Source organism: Numenius arquata, chromosome Z (genome assembly GCF_964106895.1).
Source record: "Numenius arquata chromosome Z, bNumArq3.hap1.1, whole genome shotgun sequence".
NCBI lineage: Eukaryota > Metazoa > Chordata > Aves > Charadriiformes > Scolopacidae > Numenius > Numenius arquata.
In genome coordinates, this window is record NC_133616.1 from 70382056 (window position 1) to 70400236 (window position 18181).

The window sequence follows — 18181 nt, forward strand, 5'->3', positions numbered from 1 at the left end:
TAAACCAAAACTGAGAAGAAATTCAAGAAATCAGATAAATGTGACAAGTCTCTATATTAGTTGTGAAAAAAAATATCAAAATACTCTTTCAACTACATAGAGATATGTATCTTACGCTCTTTAACAAGAAATCAAATATATGTTCCTTGGCAAAGAAATTCAGGCTAAAAAGATCAAGGAGAAAACAATCATAGAATTGTCTAGGTTGGAAGGGATCTTTAAGATCATCAAGTCCAACCATCAACCTAACACTGCCCAAACCATCACTAAACCATGTTCCTAAGCACCAACACCTACAAGTCTTAAATACCTCCAGGGATGGTGACTCAACCACTTCCCTGGGCAGCCTGTTCCAATGTTTGACAAGCTTTTTGGTGAAGAATTTCTTCCTATTATCCATCCTAAACCTCCCCTGACGCAACTTGAGGCCATTTCCTCTTGTCCTATCGCTTATTACTTGGGAGAAGAGACTGACCCCTGCCTCACTGCAACCTCCTTTCAGGTAGTTGTAGAGAGCAAGAAGGTCTCCCCTCAGCCTCTTTTTCTCCAGACTAAACAACCCCAGCTCCCTCACCCGCTCCTCCTAAGACTTGTGCTCCAGACCCCTCACCAGCTTTCTTGCTCTTGTCTGAACATGCTCCAGCAACTCAATGCCTTTCTTGCAGTGAGGTGCCCAAAACTGGACACAGTACTTGAGGTGAGGCCTCACCAGTGCCAAGTACAGGGGGACGATCACTTCCCTAATCCTACTCTCCACACTGTTTGTAATACAAGCCACAAGGCTGTTGGCCTTCTTGGCCACCTGGGCCCAGTGCCAGCTCACATTCAGCCAGCTGTCAACCAAAACCCCCAGGTCCTTTTCCACTGGGCAGCTCTCCAGCCACTCTTCCCCAAGCCTGTAGCGCTGCGTGGGGTTGGTGTGACCCAAGTGCAGGACCGGGAACTTGGCCTTGTTGAACCTCATACCACTGGCCTCAGCCCTTCACCTTAGCTATACGAGAACCGGTCTAAGACTCAAAAATTAAGGATTACGACTTTGAGACTGAAGGCAGACTGGATGTCCAGAACAGGCATGTTGTAGGCCTCCAACCTGAGGACCAAGAACAAAGTCAAAGTGACTGAGAAACTCACACTGAAAAAAATGTTGGCAAGGACCTTAATTTTAGAAGACGAAAATAAGTGAGAATATTGTGGGGAAAAAAGGGAAATCTAAAAGTGGAACAGAATTCAGAAAATATGTAAGCAGCTAAAATGTCTTCCCCAATATTTCCAACTTCAGCTGTTCAAACATTCTGGAGGAGGGTCCAGCATTTTTAAGGAAGGAGATGGAAAAAGGGGTTTAAATACTCAGTCAGTATAGAAGCAGGGAAAGGGGATATATTTTTTATTTTGGATTTGAGTGATACACTGAGATCACATGTCCTGTCTGTCTCCACACCCATGAAGACTGGAAGCTTGTTTTAATTTTAAAAGGAAAACTGGAATTTTCATATAAATTACCTACTTCTAGAAGGTGAAGCCTTCAGAAGGTCATCTAATATCATGACAAAGCATTACAGGAAGTATAGAAAATCAGTATTACTGCCTTCAGAATTCACTGATATGGCACAAACAGCTTACTTCTTACCGCAATGCAAGCAGGATGCCATAGTACCATGCAAACCACTATTTCTCCTCTGTGGGTAATCCATTATCTGGCATCTATTTGTCTCTTAGAAAGTGCTGTAAGCATTGACCTCAGAGAAAGTAAGAGTAACAATGAGTACATAAAGCACTGAACCTGCAAGAATTATAGTATGGAAATACTGATTGGACACATAAAATCAGTATGACTGAGGTTTTTATAACCACCAGACATTTATACAGTTACAAAACAGCCAGTCACTTTACAGCTCAAATTTAACGTATTATGAAGATCTAAATATTTCATTCAGATTCTTGCACTCTGTTCTCTTGACAAGATTTGCTGCTTTCAGAACACCTGGCTTTCTCTAAATAGAATAAAATATTATGCACTTCACCTCTATGTAATACTAAAACATACAACCATAGTCTTCAGTTCATAAGAGAATAATTATAATATATTCAGAACAGATACATGATTCAGAATGTGTGGGCAAATGCAATTAATCAGCATTGTAGATTAAATATGATTTAACAAGCAACTATAGATAAACCGACTACAGGAAAGATTATGAAGATCCTGGCACATCCATTATTAGACTTTCAGATAAACAAATGACTGTATGCATTTCTACAGGGAGGGAGAGAAACGTTGATTAGCATTTAGCAAAGAACAAGAAAAAGAATTGTCAGAATTAGTTTCATGTTAAAGTCTAAAAATGAGAAAAACAGAATTCCCAGTGGAAAAGGAACACACAGCATACGCAAAATAGCATATGCAATTTCTGAAGTCTACCGCTATTACTACAACAAATGTTTTCAGTATTGCCAAAAGGTAATCGGTAAAAAAAGCAGCAACATTACTGCTACTCTGGTAATGTTTGAAAATTAACTATATAATAATAGAATCCTTCGATTGCATTGTTTCAATTGGGTATTTCTCCCATTGTCAATGGGTTGCGGTTTAGTTTGTCTGTTTGGACGACTTCTTTTAAAAAGCAACAAACCCCTCCAACAACATGTGCCTTTTTAGAGAGCAAAAGGTTTTCATTACCCTGAAGTTGCTAAGGGACTGTTGAAGCTTTCCAACCTGAGTGATGAGAATTTTAAAGCAAACTGAGCTTGTGGACCACAGTCAGAATTAAAACCCAGTAAGAGTAACCTTTAGAATAACTACGCCACATGTTGTGAATATTAAGAAGAAGAACATGTACTAAGGAAATTATGCTATGATACTAAATCTTATTCATCTAGTTCATAATGCACGTATCAGTTCAGCTGAACTGGCCCCTAGTGACTTTAACTTGAGCACAGCAGAAAATAAATCTTGACATCCCTTCTGAAAATTCAAATCTTGGCACACAACTGCATGCTTCTAACAATACTACCACTTGTGGTACTGGTGGTGCCATAGGACTTGATTAATATGGACATCCTTGTTCTTGGTTGCAGGCAGGTTCCTATGGCACAGAATGCTGGTTTGGGCTTGCAGAGCTGAGAACTAACATCTGAGTCTCCTGACTCAGTCAATACTCAAAGAGCCATTTCAGGGCAGTTTAAGTGCATCTATAATTCCTTCCTTCACAGGCAGTCTGATTAATTTGAGGACAGGCTGAAGCAGTGTAACTGATTTAATTTTTGTGAGGCTTTTAAAAAAACTGCATAATAGAAATAGAATGCCAAAGGAACTTCTTCCTGACTCATTCTTTACAGGTACCACGGAAAATACTCTTCTGTTAGGCCTAAGCCTAACAAACTGAAGTAGGATGCTTACAGTAATACAGAAATTAGCTTCATGCTCCAGCAGTATATAAGCCCACCCATTTGATTTTCAAATACTTCAGTCCTTATTTTCAGAGGCCATTCAGTTCAAAATGATCTGGTATTTGTGATAACTTCAATGATACTGCACACAAGTTTACACCTTTCATATCCTGAGAAAAAAAAAACCAAACAAACCTATGCTTGTTTCTATAAAGCTTTTTCTGTAAAAAAAACAAAGTAATGTGCAAGTATAACCGCACTATTTTTCAGAACACCACTCTCCTCCATCCATTTCTACCAGATGTGGTATATCTGTAAGAGCACTGTTATCGGGTTACCTACACACAGCGACTGCTCTTGGAAGTAAGTTCAGCTTTACTAGATTAACGCTGGAGCACTCAGTTAAAAGGCTACTCTAGTTCACAGTCTAAATTAAATATTGATAACCTAAGATTCCAAAGTCTAAAACTCCTACTATTATAGTAGAAGCCTATATATACAGAGAAGTCTATCTATTAAAAGTAACAAACACTGTAAGAGAGTGCATAATAGGGGAACAAGAACTCAGCCTTCCGTCCATTCTTCAGGAAGTAGATTTATGATAGCTAGAGAAATAAGATTCAAGAACTACCCTTGAATACCACCAGTGTGAAAAAAAAACCTCAGATAATTTAAAGAGGGAGCCTGACAACTTCAGGAAGTATACTGTAAGATGTGGCTGCTTGCAGTAACGGGGAAAATTAACAACTCAATCTCTCTGCCCACATACACCTTAGGAAAGAACATATCCTGCCCCAAAGGGAAAAACTGTAGAGAGAGAAAAATTAAATCCTGTTTTAGCAAGTGAAATCAGAATTTTGTCTTTTTAACTCAAATACTAACTCACTTATTTCAGCTATTGTCCCCTCTCATTTCAGCAGAATAGTCCAATTTTAAAGATGAAAACATTTCCTGGAACAATCTGAAAGAGCTGTTTGTGTAATTTAAGATGTCTGCAGTATTACTCTCATTGAAGCTGTTATGAGAAGTGAAGTGTGAGATAATGGGATATGAAAGACATCTTCAGCAAATCTTTTTCTCATTATTACAATAGTATATATCACACTGACACAAAAAATTTAAGAATGTTTTCTAACTAACAAAATATTTTGAGGAAATAAGTAATCTGTAACATACACATTTTTCTATTGCAGATCTTTCAGTTACAAGACACTTATTTCAGCTTTTCTAACAAAAAACCTACAGGAAAATGAGTATGGCTATCCTTTCACTCACTTTAATTATCGAAAAAGTAATTCCCACAGTTCCTACACTGAAGACCAAGTACTCCTCATTTAACTGTAGAAAAAGAAAGTCAGAATACTCACATTTTAAAGTTTGGGGGTCTCCTCCCCTCATCTTTGAAACGCTCTGAAGTTGCAGCAGGGGAGGTTTAGATTAGATATTAGGAAGAATTACTTTACTGAAAGACTGGTCAGGCACTGGAACAGCCTGCCCAGGGAAGTGGTTGAGTCACCATCCCTGGGGGTATTTAAGAAACGTGTAGATGTGCACTTCAGGACATGCTCTAGTGGCCAAGATTGTAGGGGTTTTTTGTGTGTGTATGGTTGGATTTGGTGATCTCAGAGGTCCTTTCCAACCATGATGATTCTGTGATTCTGTGATGTTTCAACAATCAAATTAGACAAAATGTACTAAGTCATAGTTACATAAATGAATACCTTTCATTTAAGAAAGTACTGCAACACATCTGTGGTTTTAATAAAATAACTATCTGTTTTGTATGGAGAGAGGATCAAAGTTGTATCGCACGTTAAGAAAAGCGCTGGTCTACAACGCACTACTCTTAACTTCAGACCCGTGAATCACACCAACGTAAAACTAGAGCAAACCATTAAGTGTACTCTCTAAAACTGACAGCCTAAGATGACAACTCTGCTCTCCATCAGCACACTCAGCATTGCAGAATCAAAACTACAAATTAGACATGAAAATGTCAATTCTGCCTGCTGTGATGATGAAAAGAATTTAGGTAAGAGGCCAAGGGAAAGATGACAAAACATATCTGACTGAACTTCAAAAACTCTCCCTGTCTGCTTAAGAAAAGAATGTTAGCGCAGAGCAGACAGCAGCAGGATAAGCCAAAAGTGTATGCAATATAGCAAATAAATATTAAAACAGACAAAAAAAGTGCACATTTTTAAGCAGAAGGCAATGAGTGACAGGCATGATTTGCCAATCATCACAGGTACGGTCTTCATCACAGAAGTATTCTGTAATCAGGAAGAGAGTGTTTCCTTTAAGATAAGCCCCAGATCAAACATCAGTTTCCTACTGGTGGGAAAACTCCAGCACTGGGGGCAGGGGAGATAACTGCATAAACACCCGGTTTTCTATTCTATATTGTTGCTACTGACTTCAGCTGTATTAAGGTGGCTTGTATATCTTTGAAGGAAGGTCTGGATGTTGCAGATTTTCATCACGCCTCACTGTAACAACAGCTCCATGGGTGAGGAAGTCTGCATTGAAACAGTTGGATTTAAACACTGTTTGCATAAAGTTTCTGACCACAGTCCTCTACCACATTTTGAACAGCAACGGAAAAACCTGGCAGTATCCAGAATTTCAAAAGTCTGTACAAACATATTCAACTTCAATACAATTCAGTATCCCCATTTTGCCTAAATGGATCACTGAGGCATTTTTTGGTTTCAGTGAAAAGTACTCTTCAATGGCAGATTTAAGATCTGTAATATTCAATTTTTATACAGAGATGTGAGTCACAAATTGAATGACCAGCATCTTCAGTACTCTCAGTACTAGGCAAATCTTCAAATTAAACCCAAGGTGCAGAGCAGGCACCACAAAAGTGGTATGTAACTATCAATAAAGCTTTACATACATCCACCCATTCATAAAATAAAGTCAGGATAATAGTGGTTGGTTTTTTTTAAAAAAGCATGAGAGTTAAAGACAGTCATAACACGTATGCACAGCCAAGTTAAGCAGAGGTTGCACAGCCAGCTACAGTGCCTCTTATTAAATTTTAAGACTGGACTTTGCAACTTTAATGATAGTCTTCCAATGTATCTCAGTCATGTAGTCATAAGAAAGTAAGAATCACTGGATGGATCTTACCTATCTAGTCACAATACTAGCATGCAATGTTGAATCTGTGTCTTCCTTAATCTGGCAGATATAGCAAGACCATCAGCAAAGAGACAAACAAAACAAAATGGAAAGCAGCAACTATGTTTTTCAGCAGCAGACAAGAATAATCTTGTAGGCTCTGAAGTAGTACCACATGCTATGATTGTCTCGAACTAGAAATAGTGCTAGTTGCAACGTAACAACAAGGAAAAGGCTGGATTGGTGAGAAGGCTGCAAAGTGAAGCACCAGAATCCTGTAAAAAGATTGACCAAATACAACACAGTTCCCAAAGGAAAAAAATTCTGACAAGTTAAAAAAACAAAAGGAATATATTTATAGAATCTATTTATGCAGCTTTCCATCTTAGTCTCAAAAGAAGGCACTGTAAGCCCAACAGACTTAAGATAGGTTGGGCCAAAGACCCAAATGAGTGGTTAAACCAAGTGAGCGGGATAGAGTGGCACTGAAGAGAGCCACAGGTCACGCATTATGTTTGCTGTGAAGCTCCCAGATCACTTGCCATAACTTTCCCTAATGATATCAGTAACTATAGGAGGCAGGAGAAAATAAAAAACAAAGAGGAGCAGCGAGTATTTCAACTTTGTAAACTGGGAGTTTCAGCTTGTAATTAACACTAGAAAAAGCAAGAGGAGCAAGTCAAAAAAAGCCAGTACCTCAGCTACCTCTCAGACGATTTTGAATATTGAATTTCAGTACAGAAAACAGAAAAAGAGACTGAGATTTAACTCTAAAAGGAAAATCTGCACACGTTATGTACCTAAAGCCATCTTATTCGGTGAAGATGCAAGATGAACTAGATTCTTCATCCAAGGTTGTCTCTCTCCTGAAGGGTTAATTTCCTCTGACTTCCCATTTTTGTCTGCAAGGATAAAGTCATATTTCTCTTCAGCAAACCTTGCTTAGCACATATGCTAGAAAAAGTAATATTTTCAGACTTCTTTGTTCAATATCCAAACCAAAAGCCCTCACATCTTTAGTCTTTGAATTTAAAAAAGGAAAAGACACATACTAAAAAGTACCAGTGTACTTCAAAAGGGAGGAAACAAAAGAAATAACATGACATGAAATTGGTAGAGCTAGACTAGTGCTAAAAAGCAAAAACTTCAAAAGACTTTTCCCTAATTGAAGTTACTGAAGGTTTTCATCTTTACATGTATTTTAACTGATAAGCAGCTGGCTTGAAAGCAAACAGAAAGGGACTGTATATCAAAAATTAGAAAGAGCATTCAAGTTTCCATAACCCCAGTATTTAGGGATGTGCTTTGTGCAAAAGGTAAAGTTATTGTTGTGCTCTTTCTTCCTCTAGGAAATTTGTAAGTACAGAGTTGCAGTAAAAATATGCACCAGTCTATGAGCACTTGCATAGAAAACACAAGGCTGACTGGCTCTTTTATCTAGCAGAAGAATATATAGCAAGATCCAATGGTGGGAAGACAAAGTTAGACAGATTTTTAATTAGAGATAAGGCACAAGTTTTTATTAATCATAAAAAATACCCCAGAAATTACCTGTCATTTCAAGCCTTGGAATCACAACCAGACCCCTGTTTCAAAAGCTCTTTTACACACTGAAGAAAAATTATGGTTTGTATTACACAGGGAGCTAAACAAGATAAGCATGGTACTTTTTTATTAGAGTACCTTAAAAGATGTTATTTTGCATGTAGGAACAGAACAGATGTTGCAGATGTTTTTAAACATTCTCAAAATGTATCTTCTTTCAACCTTTATCATTTACACTTTCTTGGTAGAAGATGGAAGAGGGTAAGAAAGGTAGGAAGAAACTCATTAAAAAGTCCTCAAGAAGTAGTATGTAAAAACTCTAAACAATTAAAATACCTACTAACAAAGCTGGGCAAGTGAAAGATGAAACACTCAGTTGTGCTGTAGCTGGCTATTAAAATAAATCTCAGTAGTTATAAAACTGTTTCTTTACTATATGTTTCATCACTTGCATTCTTTTTGCCACTGTCTGTGATGGCATCATATAATGCAAGTTGGTTCATAATCTATTGTGACAATGCCCGATGGGACAACACAGTCTTTGTGACCTCTGTTTATCACTGTAAGTATGACTAGTGGATCAGACACTATCAAGTAACTAAAAGATTCTCTTTGAGCTGTATTCATCCTTATTTTGCATTTCTTCCGGTATCTGAAAGAATTTTTTTCCCCCATGACACACATAGCATGCCAATTCTCTTTTTTTTATGTCATAACCACCATAGGATGCACGTGTTTCAAAGTATTTTTGTAGATTTGCCAGTGTTTAGCAGAGGGAACTGAGCATATTCATGTTACATATACACCTCTTAGCAAGAAGACCAGTTTCTGAGAAAAATACTTTTAGAGTTTTTCTCATATGGCTTCAAACAGCCAGTCAAGATACAGAATTGACAGCTTCGTCAAGAATTTTAGGTACGTAATTTCACTAGTTGGCATTCCCACACATCATTATATTAAGTAATGCCATCTGAAGGCTATAAAAATCTTCTCCTGCTTGGCAACACAGGACACATTTTTTGTTATATATATGTCTCTTAAAGATACCATGAGTAGTTTTCCAAAACAAGAAAGCTATGAGGCATTTAGCTTGACCTGCCTTTAAAACAGAGTACCAAAAATCATACAGAGAACATAACATAGGAGGAGGGGGAAGGAGAGGGCGAGAAAAGCAAGAGAATTAATAAAAAATTGCCGTGAGAATTCAGAGTGAAGCCTACTAAAAAGCCAGCTCTTCTTCACAGAGAGAAAAAAAAAAATACATTTTAATCTGATCAATGTGTCCTGATTTCTAAACTGATATATTACCAAGCAGACTTAAAAACTGGATCAGATTTATATCAGACTATTATCACTGACCTGCCATTCTAGAAGCCAAATTAAGAACACATTCAAAGAAAAAACTGATACGAATACCATCATTCTAATTGACTAGGACTGTATTATACAGCAGAAATAATATAATAAAGGGACTGCCATAGGAGTAAAGATTCAAAGAACCAATTAATGCAACAGGACAATATATATAATTAATAACCCTGTGCAGCTGAAGACTGCCTATAGTTCAGTGAAGAAAAAAGAAAAGATGAAGTGAGAAAATAAATAGTACTAAAAAGTACAGCTTTAGTTTAACTCTACAGTTTTTATTATTTCTCAATACAATGACATCCTGACAACTAAGTGGTCTACACCAAAAAAACTTTGAAGATCTATGCTCAAAAGAACATTTTTTCTCTAACAATTAGAAGTAGTGTTCAATATGCTACAGAAAACTTTACCTAATCAGCATTCTGGGAAATACTTGTTCTGTTTCTCTAACAAACTCAATTTGGCTTGTCATCCTAATGAAGCTATCAGCCAGTGCATTACCACCTACATATATTGCGTAGAACTGACAGACTGAGAATCCAAGAGACTAGTTTTCACTAAGTTGCAGTTTGCAGGCAGGAAGCAAATCTGGCTTAAGAGAAATAACATGTTCATACAAGCAAAATATCTGTAAGAAATTACTTCCCGTAATAACTAGCAGTCTGGAGTCCAAATATAAGCACTGCTGCAAGCTAAAAGATGCAGAGGCCTAGTCTCTCAATAACAGTGATGAGCCAAAATAATTAGTAATATTATGAAAGAATAATCCTGGACAGTCAGCTACTGACTAGTTTTGGCCATAAGTTAATCAATCCTCAGTTCTTCCTTCAACTTGCCCAAAGGTTTCAATTTTTGCCTAATGTGCAAATCATACCTCCAAACAAAAAAAGAAAACTGTTTACCATTTTTTGTTTTCTTAGAACAGAAATGAACGACTACTCCCTGGTCTTCCTTGTGTATACTACAAAAATAAGACTCAGTGACAGCATTACAGCACTTCCAAAAGAGAAAACTTCTAAGTACCAGATGCCATGAGAGACTCAGAATTATTTTGCCACTTGGACTTTAGTAAAACACTTTAAAACAAAGATAAAATTCCAATTAGATCTTTCTTAGTTACATTGCAAACTCTGTCCTGCTCAGTTTCCCTGAACACCGTCTCATGCTGGTTCAGAACTACCAGGACCTCAGTAATACTAACAATGAGTGATTCTGCAGTCAAATCCAGATAAGCAGTCCCATGCAGATACCCACTAAAGCCATCATAAAGAAAATTCAGAGTTGATAATTGTACAGAAAAGCATATGGTAAGTGAAAGCATGAAATATTCATACGTAGTCTGAATTCTAAACTAATATGTAGTCCTGCACACTGCCTAAATAGGTCAGTAAAAGTCCCTACCAAATATGCAGTGACAAACAAACAAGCCTGTATGTATTTCTAAAAGAGTATGAAAGAAAAAAACATACCTGTATTCATAGAATCATATAATTGTTTGGGTTGGAAGGGACCTTTGAAGATCATCTAGTTCAACCCCCTTTCATTGGCAGGAACATCTGTCACTAGATCACATGGCTCAAAGCCCCATCCAACCTGACCTTGAACACTTCCAATGATGGGGCATCCACAAATTCTTTTGGTAACCTGTTCCAGCGCCTCACCAACCTCCTAGTAAAAATTTTTTTTTCCCCTTATGTCCAACCTAAATCTACCCTCCTTCGGTTTAAAAACATCATCCCTTGTCCTGCCACTACAGGCCCTGGTAAAAAGTCTCTCTCCATCTTCCTTAGTAGCCCCCTTTAAGTACTGAAAGGCCACAGGAAGGTCTCCCCCGAGTCTTCTCCGGGCTGAACAACCCCAACTCTCTCAGCCTGTCCTCACAGGAGAGATATTCCAGCCCCTGCATCATTTTCACAGCCCTCCTCTGGACCTGCTCCAACAGGTCCAGGTCTTTCCTGTACTGAGGGCTCCAGAGCTGGATGCAGTACTCCAGGGGGGTCTCACCACAGTGCAGTAGAGGGGTAGAATCACCTCCCTCAACTGGTTGGCCATGGTTCTTTTGATGCAGCCCAGGATGTAATTGGCTTTCTGGGCAGCAAGCGCACAGTGCCAGCTCACATCCAATTTTTCAACCCACCACTATGCCCAAGTCCTTCTCAGCAGGGTTGCTCTCAATCCTTTCATTCCCCCGTCTCTATTGATACCATTTCAGGGGTTGCCCTGACCCAGGTTCAGGACCTTACCCTTTGCCTCGTTGAATCTCATGAGGTTCACATGGGCCCACTCCTCAAGCCTGTTCAGGTCCCTCTGGATGGCATCCCTTCCCTCAGGTGTGTCAACCATGCCACTCAGCATGGTGTTATCCACAAACTTGCTGAGGGCACTCTCGATCCCACTATGACATTGATGAAGTAGTGCTGGGCCCAGTCCAGACCCCTGAGGGAGACCTTAATTACAAAGCCACCACATGAAATATTAATATTCCAGGCAAGCGTGTATCATTCTCGATTCACATTAGTTTTTTCCAAAATATAGAATCACAGAATCATCATGGTTAGAAAGGACCTCTGAGATCACCAAGTCCAACATACACACACAAAAAACCCCTATAATCTCGGCCACTAGAGCATGTCCTGAAGTGCACATCTACACGTTTCTTAAATACCTCCAGGGATGGTGACTCAACCACTTCCCTGGGCAGGCTGTTCCAGTGCCTGACCACTCTCTCAGTAAAGTAATTCTTCCTAATATCTAATCTAAACCTCCCCTTCCGCAACTTCAGACCATTTCCTCTAGTCCTGCCATTATTCCCTTGGGAGAAGAGGCCAACACTCACTTCTCTACACCCTCCTTTCAGGTAGTTGTAGAGGGCAATGAGGTCTCTCCTCAGCCTCCTCTTCTCCAAACTAAACACAGCCAGTTCCCTCAGCCTCTCCTCACATGACTCTTTCTCTAAACCCCTCACCAGCTTGGTGGCTCTCCTCTGGACATGCTCCAGCACTTCAATGTCCCTCTTATAGCAAGGGGCCCAGAACTGAACACAGTACTCGAGGTGAGGACTCACCAGTGCCGAGTACAGAGGCATGACCACTTCCCTACTCCTTCTTCATATAGAAGAAATATGTCAGACACAGATAACATGAAGGATGACAAGCAGAAAATTCCATGGAATGAGAGAGAGAAATCATAGAATATGTAGTTTAAAATAAAAAATAAGAAAGACCATGCTCTTTTTTAGTATTTCTCATAATGAAAAAGGGGATATACGTTAAAATCAAAAGATAATGGATATACTGTTTTTGAAAAACGTCAACACATACCACTTCCCTTTCTTCAAGAACGGCAGAAAGGAGGACTCAGGGAACCAAAGGCTGGTCAGCCTCACCCTAGTCCCTGGGATGATGATGGAACAACTAATCCTAGAAACCATTTCCAGGCATGTGAAGAACAAGGTGACTTGGAGTAGTCAGCATAGATTCACAATGGGTAAGTGACACTTGACCAACTTAATAAACTTCTACAATGAAATGACCGGCTTGGTAGACAAGGTGAGAGCAATGGCTAGGGTCTACCATGACTCCATGGAGGTCTTTGACACTGTGTTACATGAGATCCTCAAAGACAAGCTCTTGATGTATGCTGATGATGCAGACAGAAAGGAGGGCTGAAAGCTGGCTAAGGGCCAGGCCCAGAGGGTGGTGATGAGAAGAAAAAAAGTTTAGTTGGAGGTCAGTAATTTGCAAGGTACCCCTGGGGTCAGTATGGGCTCCAGTCCTAGTCAACATCTTCATTAATGATCTGAATGGTTGGGCAGAGTGTACCATCAATGAGTTTGCAGGTGACACAAAACTGTGAGGAGTGGCTGATACACCAGAGGGTTGTGCTGCCACCGCAATGGACCTGGAGAGGTTGGAGAAATGGGCTGACAGGAATCTCAGGAAGTTCAACAAGGGCAAGTGCAAAAGTCCTGCGCCCGGTGAGGAACAATCCCAAGCATCAGTACATGCTGGGTGTTATCCAGCTGGAAAGCAGTTTTGTGAAAAAAGACCTGATGATCCTGTTGGACACCAAGCTGAACATGAGCCAGCAATGTGTCCTTGCAGCAATGAAGGCTAATGGTATCCTGGGCTGCATTAGGAGTACTGCCAGCAGGCTGAGGGAGGTGATCCTTTCCCTCTACTCAGCACTGGTGAGGCCACACCTGAAGAACTATAACTGGTTCTGGGCTCCCCAGTACAAGAGAGATATGGACATACTGGAGAGAGTCCAAAGGACCAAAAAGATTAAGGTACTGGAGCATCTCTCCTGTGAGGAAGGGCTCAGAGAGATGGGACTTTTCAGCCTGGAGAAGAAAAGGACCATCAATGTATATAAATACCTGAAGGGAGGGTATAGAGAAGACTGAACGCTTTTCAGTGGTTCCCACTGACTGCACAAGAGGCAATGGGCACAAACCGAAACACAGGAGGCTCTGCCTGAACACAGGAAAACACTTCTGCACTTTGAGGGTGACCAAGCACTGGTACAGGTTGCCCAGGGAGGTGGTGGAATCTTCATCCTCAGACATTCAAAAGCCACCTGCACATTGTCCTGGGCAACTTGGCTCTAGATGGCCCTGGTTGAGCAGTGGTGTTGGTCCAGATGATCTCCAGAGTCTCCTTCCAACCCCAATCATTCTGTGATTGTGTTGCTGCAATTATGACAACAGAAATGTCAAATTCTTTTTCTGTACCTAATATTGCTTCTGTGAGAGAAGTGCACAGTGCAAAGCAGGAACTCTTATGCAGCCATATAAAGAAGTACCTATACAGAGGGCACCTTTATAGGAGCACTTGTTTTACATGTTATACCCCTGTATACATGTTGCACACAGTATTACTAATTCAATACATTTTTGTAAACAAAGAAAGTTAATATTTAGATCAATCACAATACCTGAATTGAAAATCTAATCTAAAAAGCTACCACTATAATCCAAGTATTTTTCAGAATTCTAACTTTTTTTTAACTTTAATTCAAGAGATGTTGATGAATGTTTACAGCAAGTTGGCTACTACAACAATGTACCACAAATAAGAAAATATTTTGCCCTCTATTTCTCAAGGTACAGAAAGATAGTACAGTAAATATGTGTTGATATGCAATTACTATAGAATATAGAAGGAAACAATGGAAGGGTCATGCAGTCATCTACTGCACTCATAAGACATTACAAGGAGATTTGTAAGATTATAAGGAGATGGCAAGTTCTTCTTCCATTATCCGACGCAATTTTTAAAATATTTTGTCTCCATGTGCATTGTTTGCCAAATAAATACTTTATTTAGCTATTAGGTTTGTGAACTTAATCTCTTGGGTTAGGGGGAAGTTCTTGTGAACTTTGATTTTTTCACTTAACTAGAATCTACAGGATTAAGACTTCAGAGGTTTTCAAAACAAACAGAGAACATAAATTCAAGTTCAAACTCAAATTACACCTTAAGATCTAAACTCACAGTCAACTGATACTCGATTTTTCATCTGGGCTAGGAAACGAAAAAGAAAGGGGGAAGTGAAAATGATGATTTAAGCATATGTAGAAGCACATATCTGTATTTAAACCTGCTTCCATGATAAAAAACAAGTTAATTGCACTGTGATATTTTTGCAGTTGCTTTTCTGCAATCTTAATTACAAATGACAGTTTAAAACTGCTTTATATGGGATGTAAGATACTAGCAAAATGCCATTCCATTATATGAGATGGTGCTGAAGTCACAAAGAATCTCCAAAACTGTAACACATACCAGAAGCATTTTATGTTGCAGGGCTCACAAAACTGCAGACAAGAAACAAAACAATGTCATCCCCAAACCAGGTCACAGAAGGACCACAGGCATGTATGACATAACCTCCAAATAAAAAAGGGTCAAAGGTGTTTTTATGAGTTTTTCATAAGCTGCAGACCCAGCAGTAAAATACGTATTACTGCATAGCCTGTCTGAAAAAAAAATCTCGAACAGCTGCTTTGTAAGCTGTCTTCAGGATTGCCTTCCGTCCTGCACACATATACTCTATTCTGAAAAGTTAGCCTTATAACCTTTTGTGACTTCACTTGGTTTTCAAATTACTCACCTTCTTCAATAGACAGCCATACCTGCATTTATACTTACTGTATCACTGACCATTTACACTTTGGGACTTGTATGCTTGCCACTGGTAAATATTTTCTCAAAAGGACAGAAGCCCAAAATATCTTGTCCAACTCAAATTTTTTTTGCATGCTTACATTATCAGTCATTTACTTGGTTAGGTTCATGAATTACTACAATTTTGCTCATCAAAATTCTACAAGTTTTGTGTCTAAAATTCCCCAGTTTTTCAAAGTATTAACTTTAAATACTTTGGAAAAATCACCAATGATTCTGAATATCTTTAGTCTGTTCCATAGACATATCTTGTCTTCTCAAAATGTGTGTTTTACACATAAATAAAATTCTAGGTTTATTTAGATGTAAACCTGCTGGTATAAATTATGTTGTTCTATTTCTGTCAGTGTATGGTGCGTACCTTATGTGTAAAATTTATCTTCTATGTATATTTTAATAACTAAATCATAAAGTAACAAAGTGAATCTCATATCAACAATATATATAGCAGTGATAAAAATAAAGCAAGAATAATCGAATCACTATTCCACAATTTTTTTGAACTATTCGATCCTTGCTGACACTGATGTGTTCTACATACATCTTATGCAGTTGAAGGCTTATTATGCATCAACAGAAGGTTGAGAGGAAACAGCCTCAAGCTGCACCAGTGGAGGTTTAGATTGGACATTAGGAAGAATTACTTCACCAAAAGGGTTGTCAAGCATTGGAACAGGTTGCCTAGGGAAGTGGTGGAATCATCATCCCTGGAGGTATTTAAAAGGCGGGTAGACATGGTGCTGAGGGACATGGTTTAGCGGTGGACTCAACAGTGTTAGGCTGATGGTTGGACTCAATGATCATAAGGGTCTATTCCAATCTAAATGATTCAAGATGCTATGATGTTATTATACCTTCTTATAGATGTAGACATCTATGCCTAAAGATACAATGAGACTTCCACAGTGTGTACCAAAGTTTTAACTGGTAACAGGCACATATGAAGCAAGATTATCACACCATTATAGAAAATTATCTCAAAATTGTAGTAATTATCTCACAAAATGGACCATCCAACCAGCTAACAAAATTAAAGATGTCAGGAGCTCAGATACACTTCAAGTACAGAGAATCAACAGGCTGATGAGCTAAACACATGAGCTAATCCATTACAAGTGTTCATGAGCACATTTTATCATTGATCTACTGTAAAGCATGTTCACAAATATCTCCAAATGGTTTGTAGGTTGCATTACTTTACATTGCTAACAGTGCACACACAGTCAGGTTTGAACAGTTAGAGCGGCTCAGCTAATGTGTAACATCTCTTTAGGACAATGGAACTCCACTGCCCTGATCACATTTATCTACTACCTAGTAATTACCCTTTTTATTTTCCTGTACCTTGGCCTGTCACAAACTCTGTAGCTTAGTTTAAACTCATTACTTTAAAACAATCCTACACAGCTGTATTCTATCTTCAGAAAAAAAAAAAAACAAAAAAACACATTACCTTCTGAGGGGTCAAAACCCTCTGCCTGAACTTTTCTATTGTATCTTGACCTGCAGCTGCCCATGCACTGGCAAATGCTTCAGCTTTGTCTTGATCCAGGTGAATGATTTGCAGCTGCTGTTGCAATGAAGCAGGCTTCAAATTATGATAGACTGCCTGTTAAGTGGAAAAATAATGGCTGTTGAGTACTGTTCTACCAGTTGTGCCAGATATATTCTACCACAGATGGTCACCATGCTCACACAAGATTTTTACTTGCAACTCTACTGTGGGACTACAAGCATCCTGTTCATCTTAACCCTCTGACTGAGAAGATACAATTGAGATAGTTACACTTTTCTATCTCAAAATGCAAAATTACAAATGACTTCTCAAGAGAGACAAACTATGAAAAAAATGCCTGTATATAAGTCTACGCTTCCATTGTACATAATGCCAAAGCAGATATTACTGGAAAAAAAATAGGTTTTGAAGTCAACTGTGACCATGAAGAAAGGACAACTTATCCAAACTCATACTGCTCAAGCAAGCCTGAACTATGAGACAATATTCTAAAGAGACAGGAACAGTTTTCCAAAAAAGGTGAGTTAGATATTACCTCCCTATTAGCATCAATTTTTGTTGTAAACACTCTATATAGTACATTGGTCTCCACTTTCAAAACAGGACTTCATCAGCACCAGGGCAGGGAAAAAAAAAGAAAAAAGAAATAACACATGCAAAGACCATGCAGCAGTCTTACTCTCTATAATGTGTCCATAGACCAAAGGGCTGTTAAAAAAGTTATGCTCTGACAGAACAAGCAGCTACTCTAAGAAGTGTAGCTATCAGTGGGAACACAAGAGTCCTCATACAACACGTATTCCATCTGTGACCCTTTTTGGGTGGATATTAATAACCTTCCCTTTCTTTTCTTTTTAAATGCAAAACTAGCAAGTCCTAAAGGAGACTGGATTGTTTTCTCTGTTCATCTTCAATAATTACAATATAAATGCCCAGAGAAGTTGTGGGTGCCCCATCCCTGCCGGTGTTCAAGACCAAGCTGAATGGGGCTTTGAACAACCTGGTTTAGTGGGAGGCATACCTGCCCATGGGAGGGAGGCTGGAACTA

General features: G+C 38.9%; 1 protein-coding gene across 2 annotated transcripts in view; it reads right to left on the reverse strand.

Annotated features, from left to right (window-relative positions):
• COMMD10 (COMM domain containing 10) overlaps nucleotides 1–18181 on the reverse strand; it is a 114385-nt gene that overhangs the window by 92069 nt on the left and 4135 nt on the right. For both annotated transcript variants that reach the window (XM_074166230.1, XM_074166228.1), the window contains exon 4: nucleotides 17071–17226. In XM_074166230.1, coding sequence (XP_074022331.1) covers nucleotides 17071–17226 — 156 coding nt within the window. The remainder of the gene's footprint in view (nucleotides 1–17070; nucleotides 17227–18181) is intronic.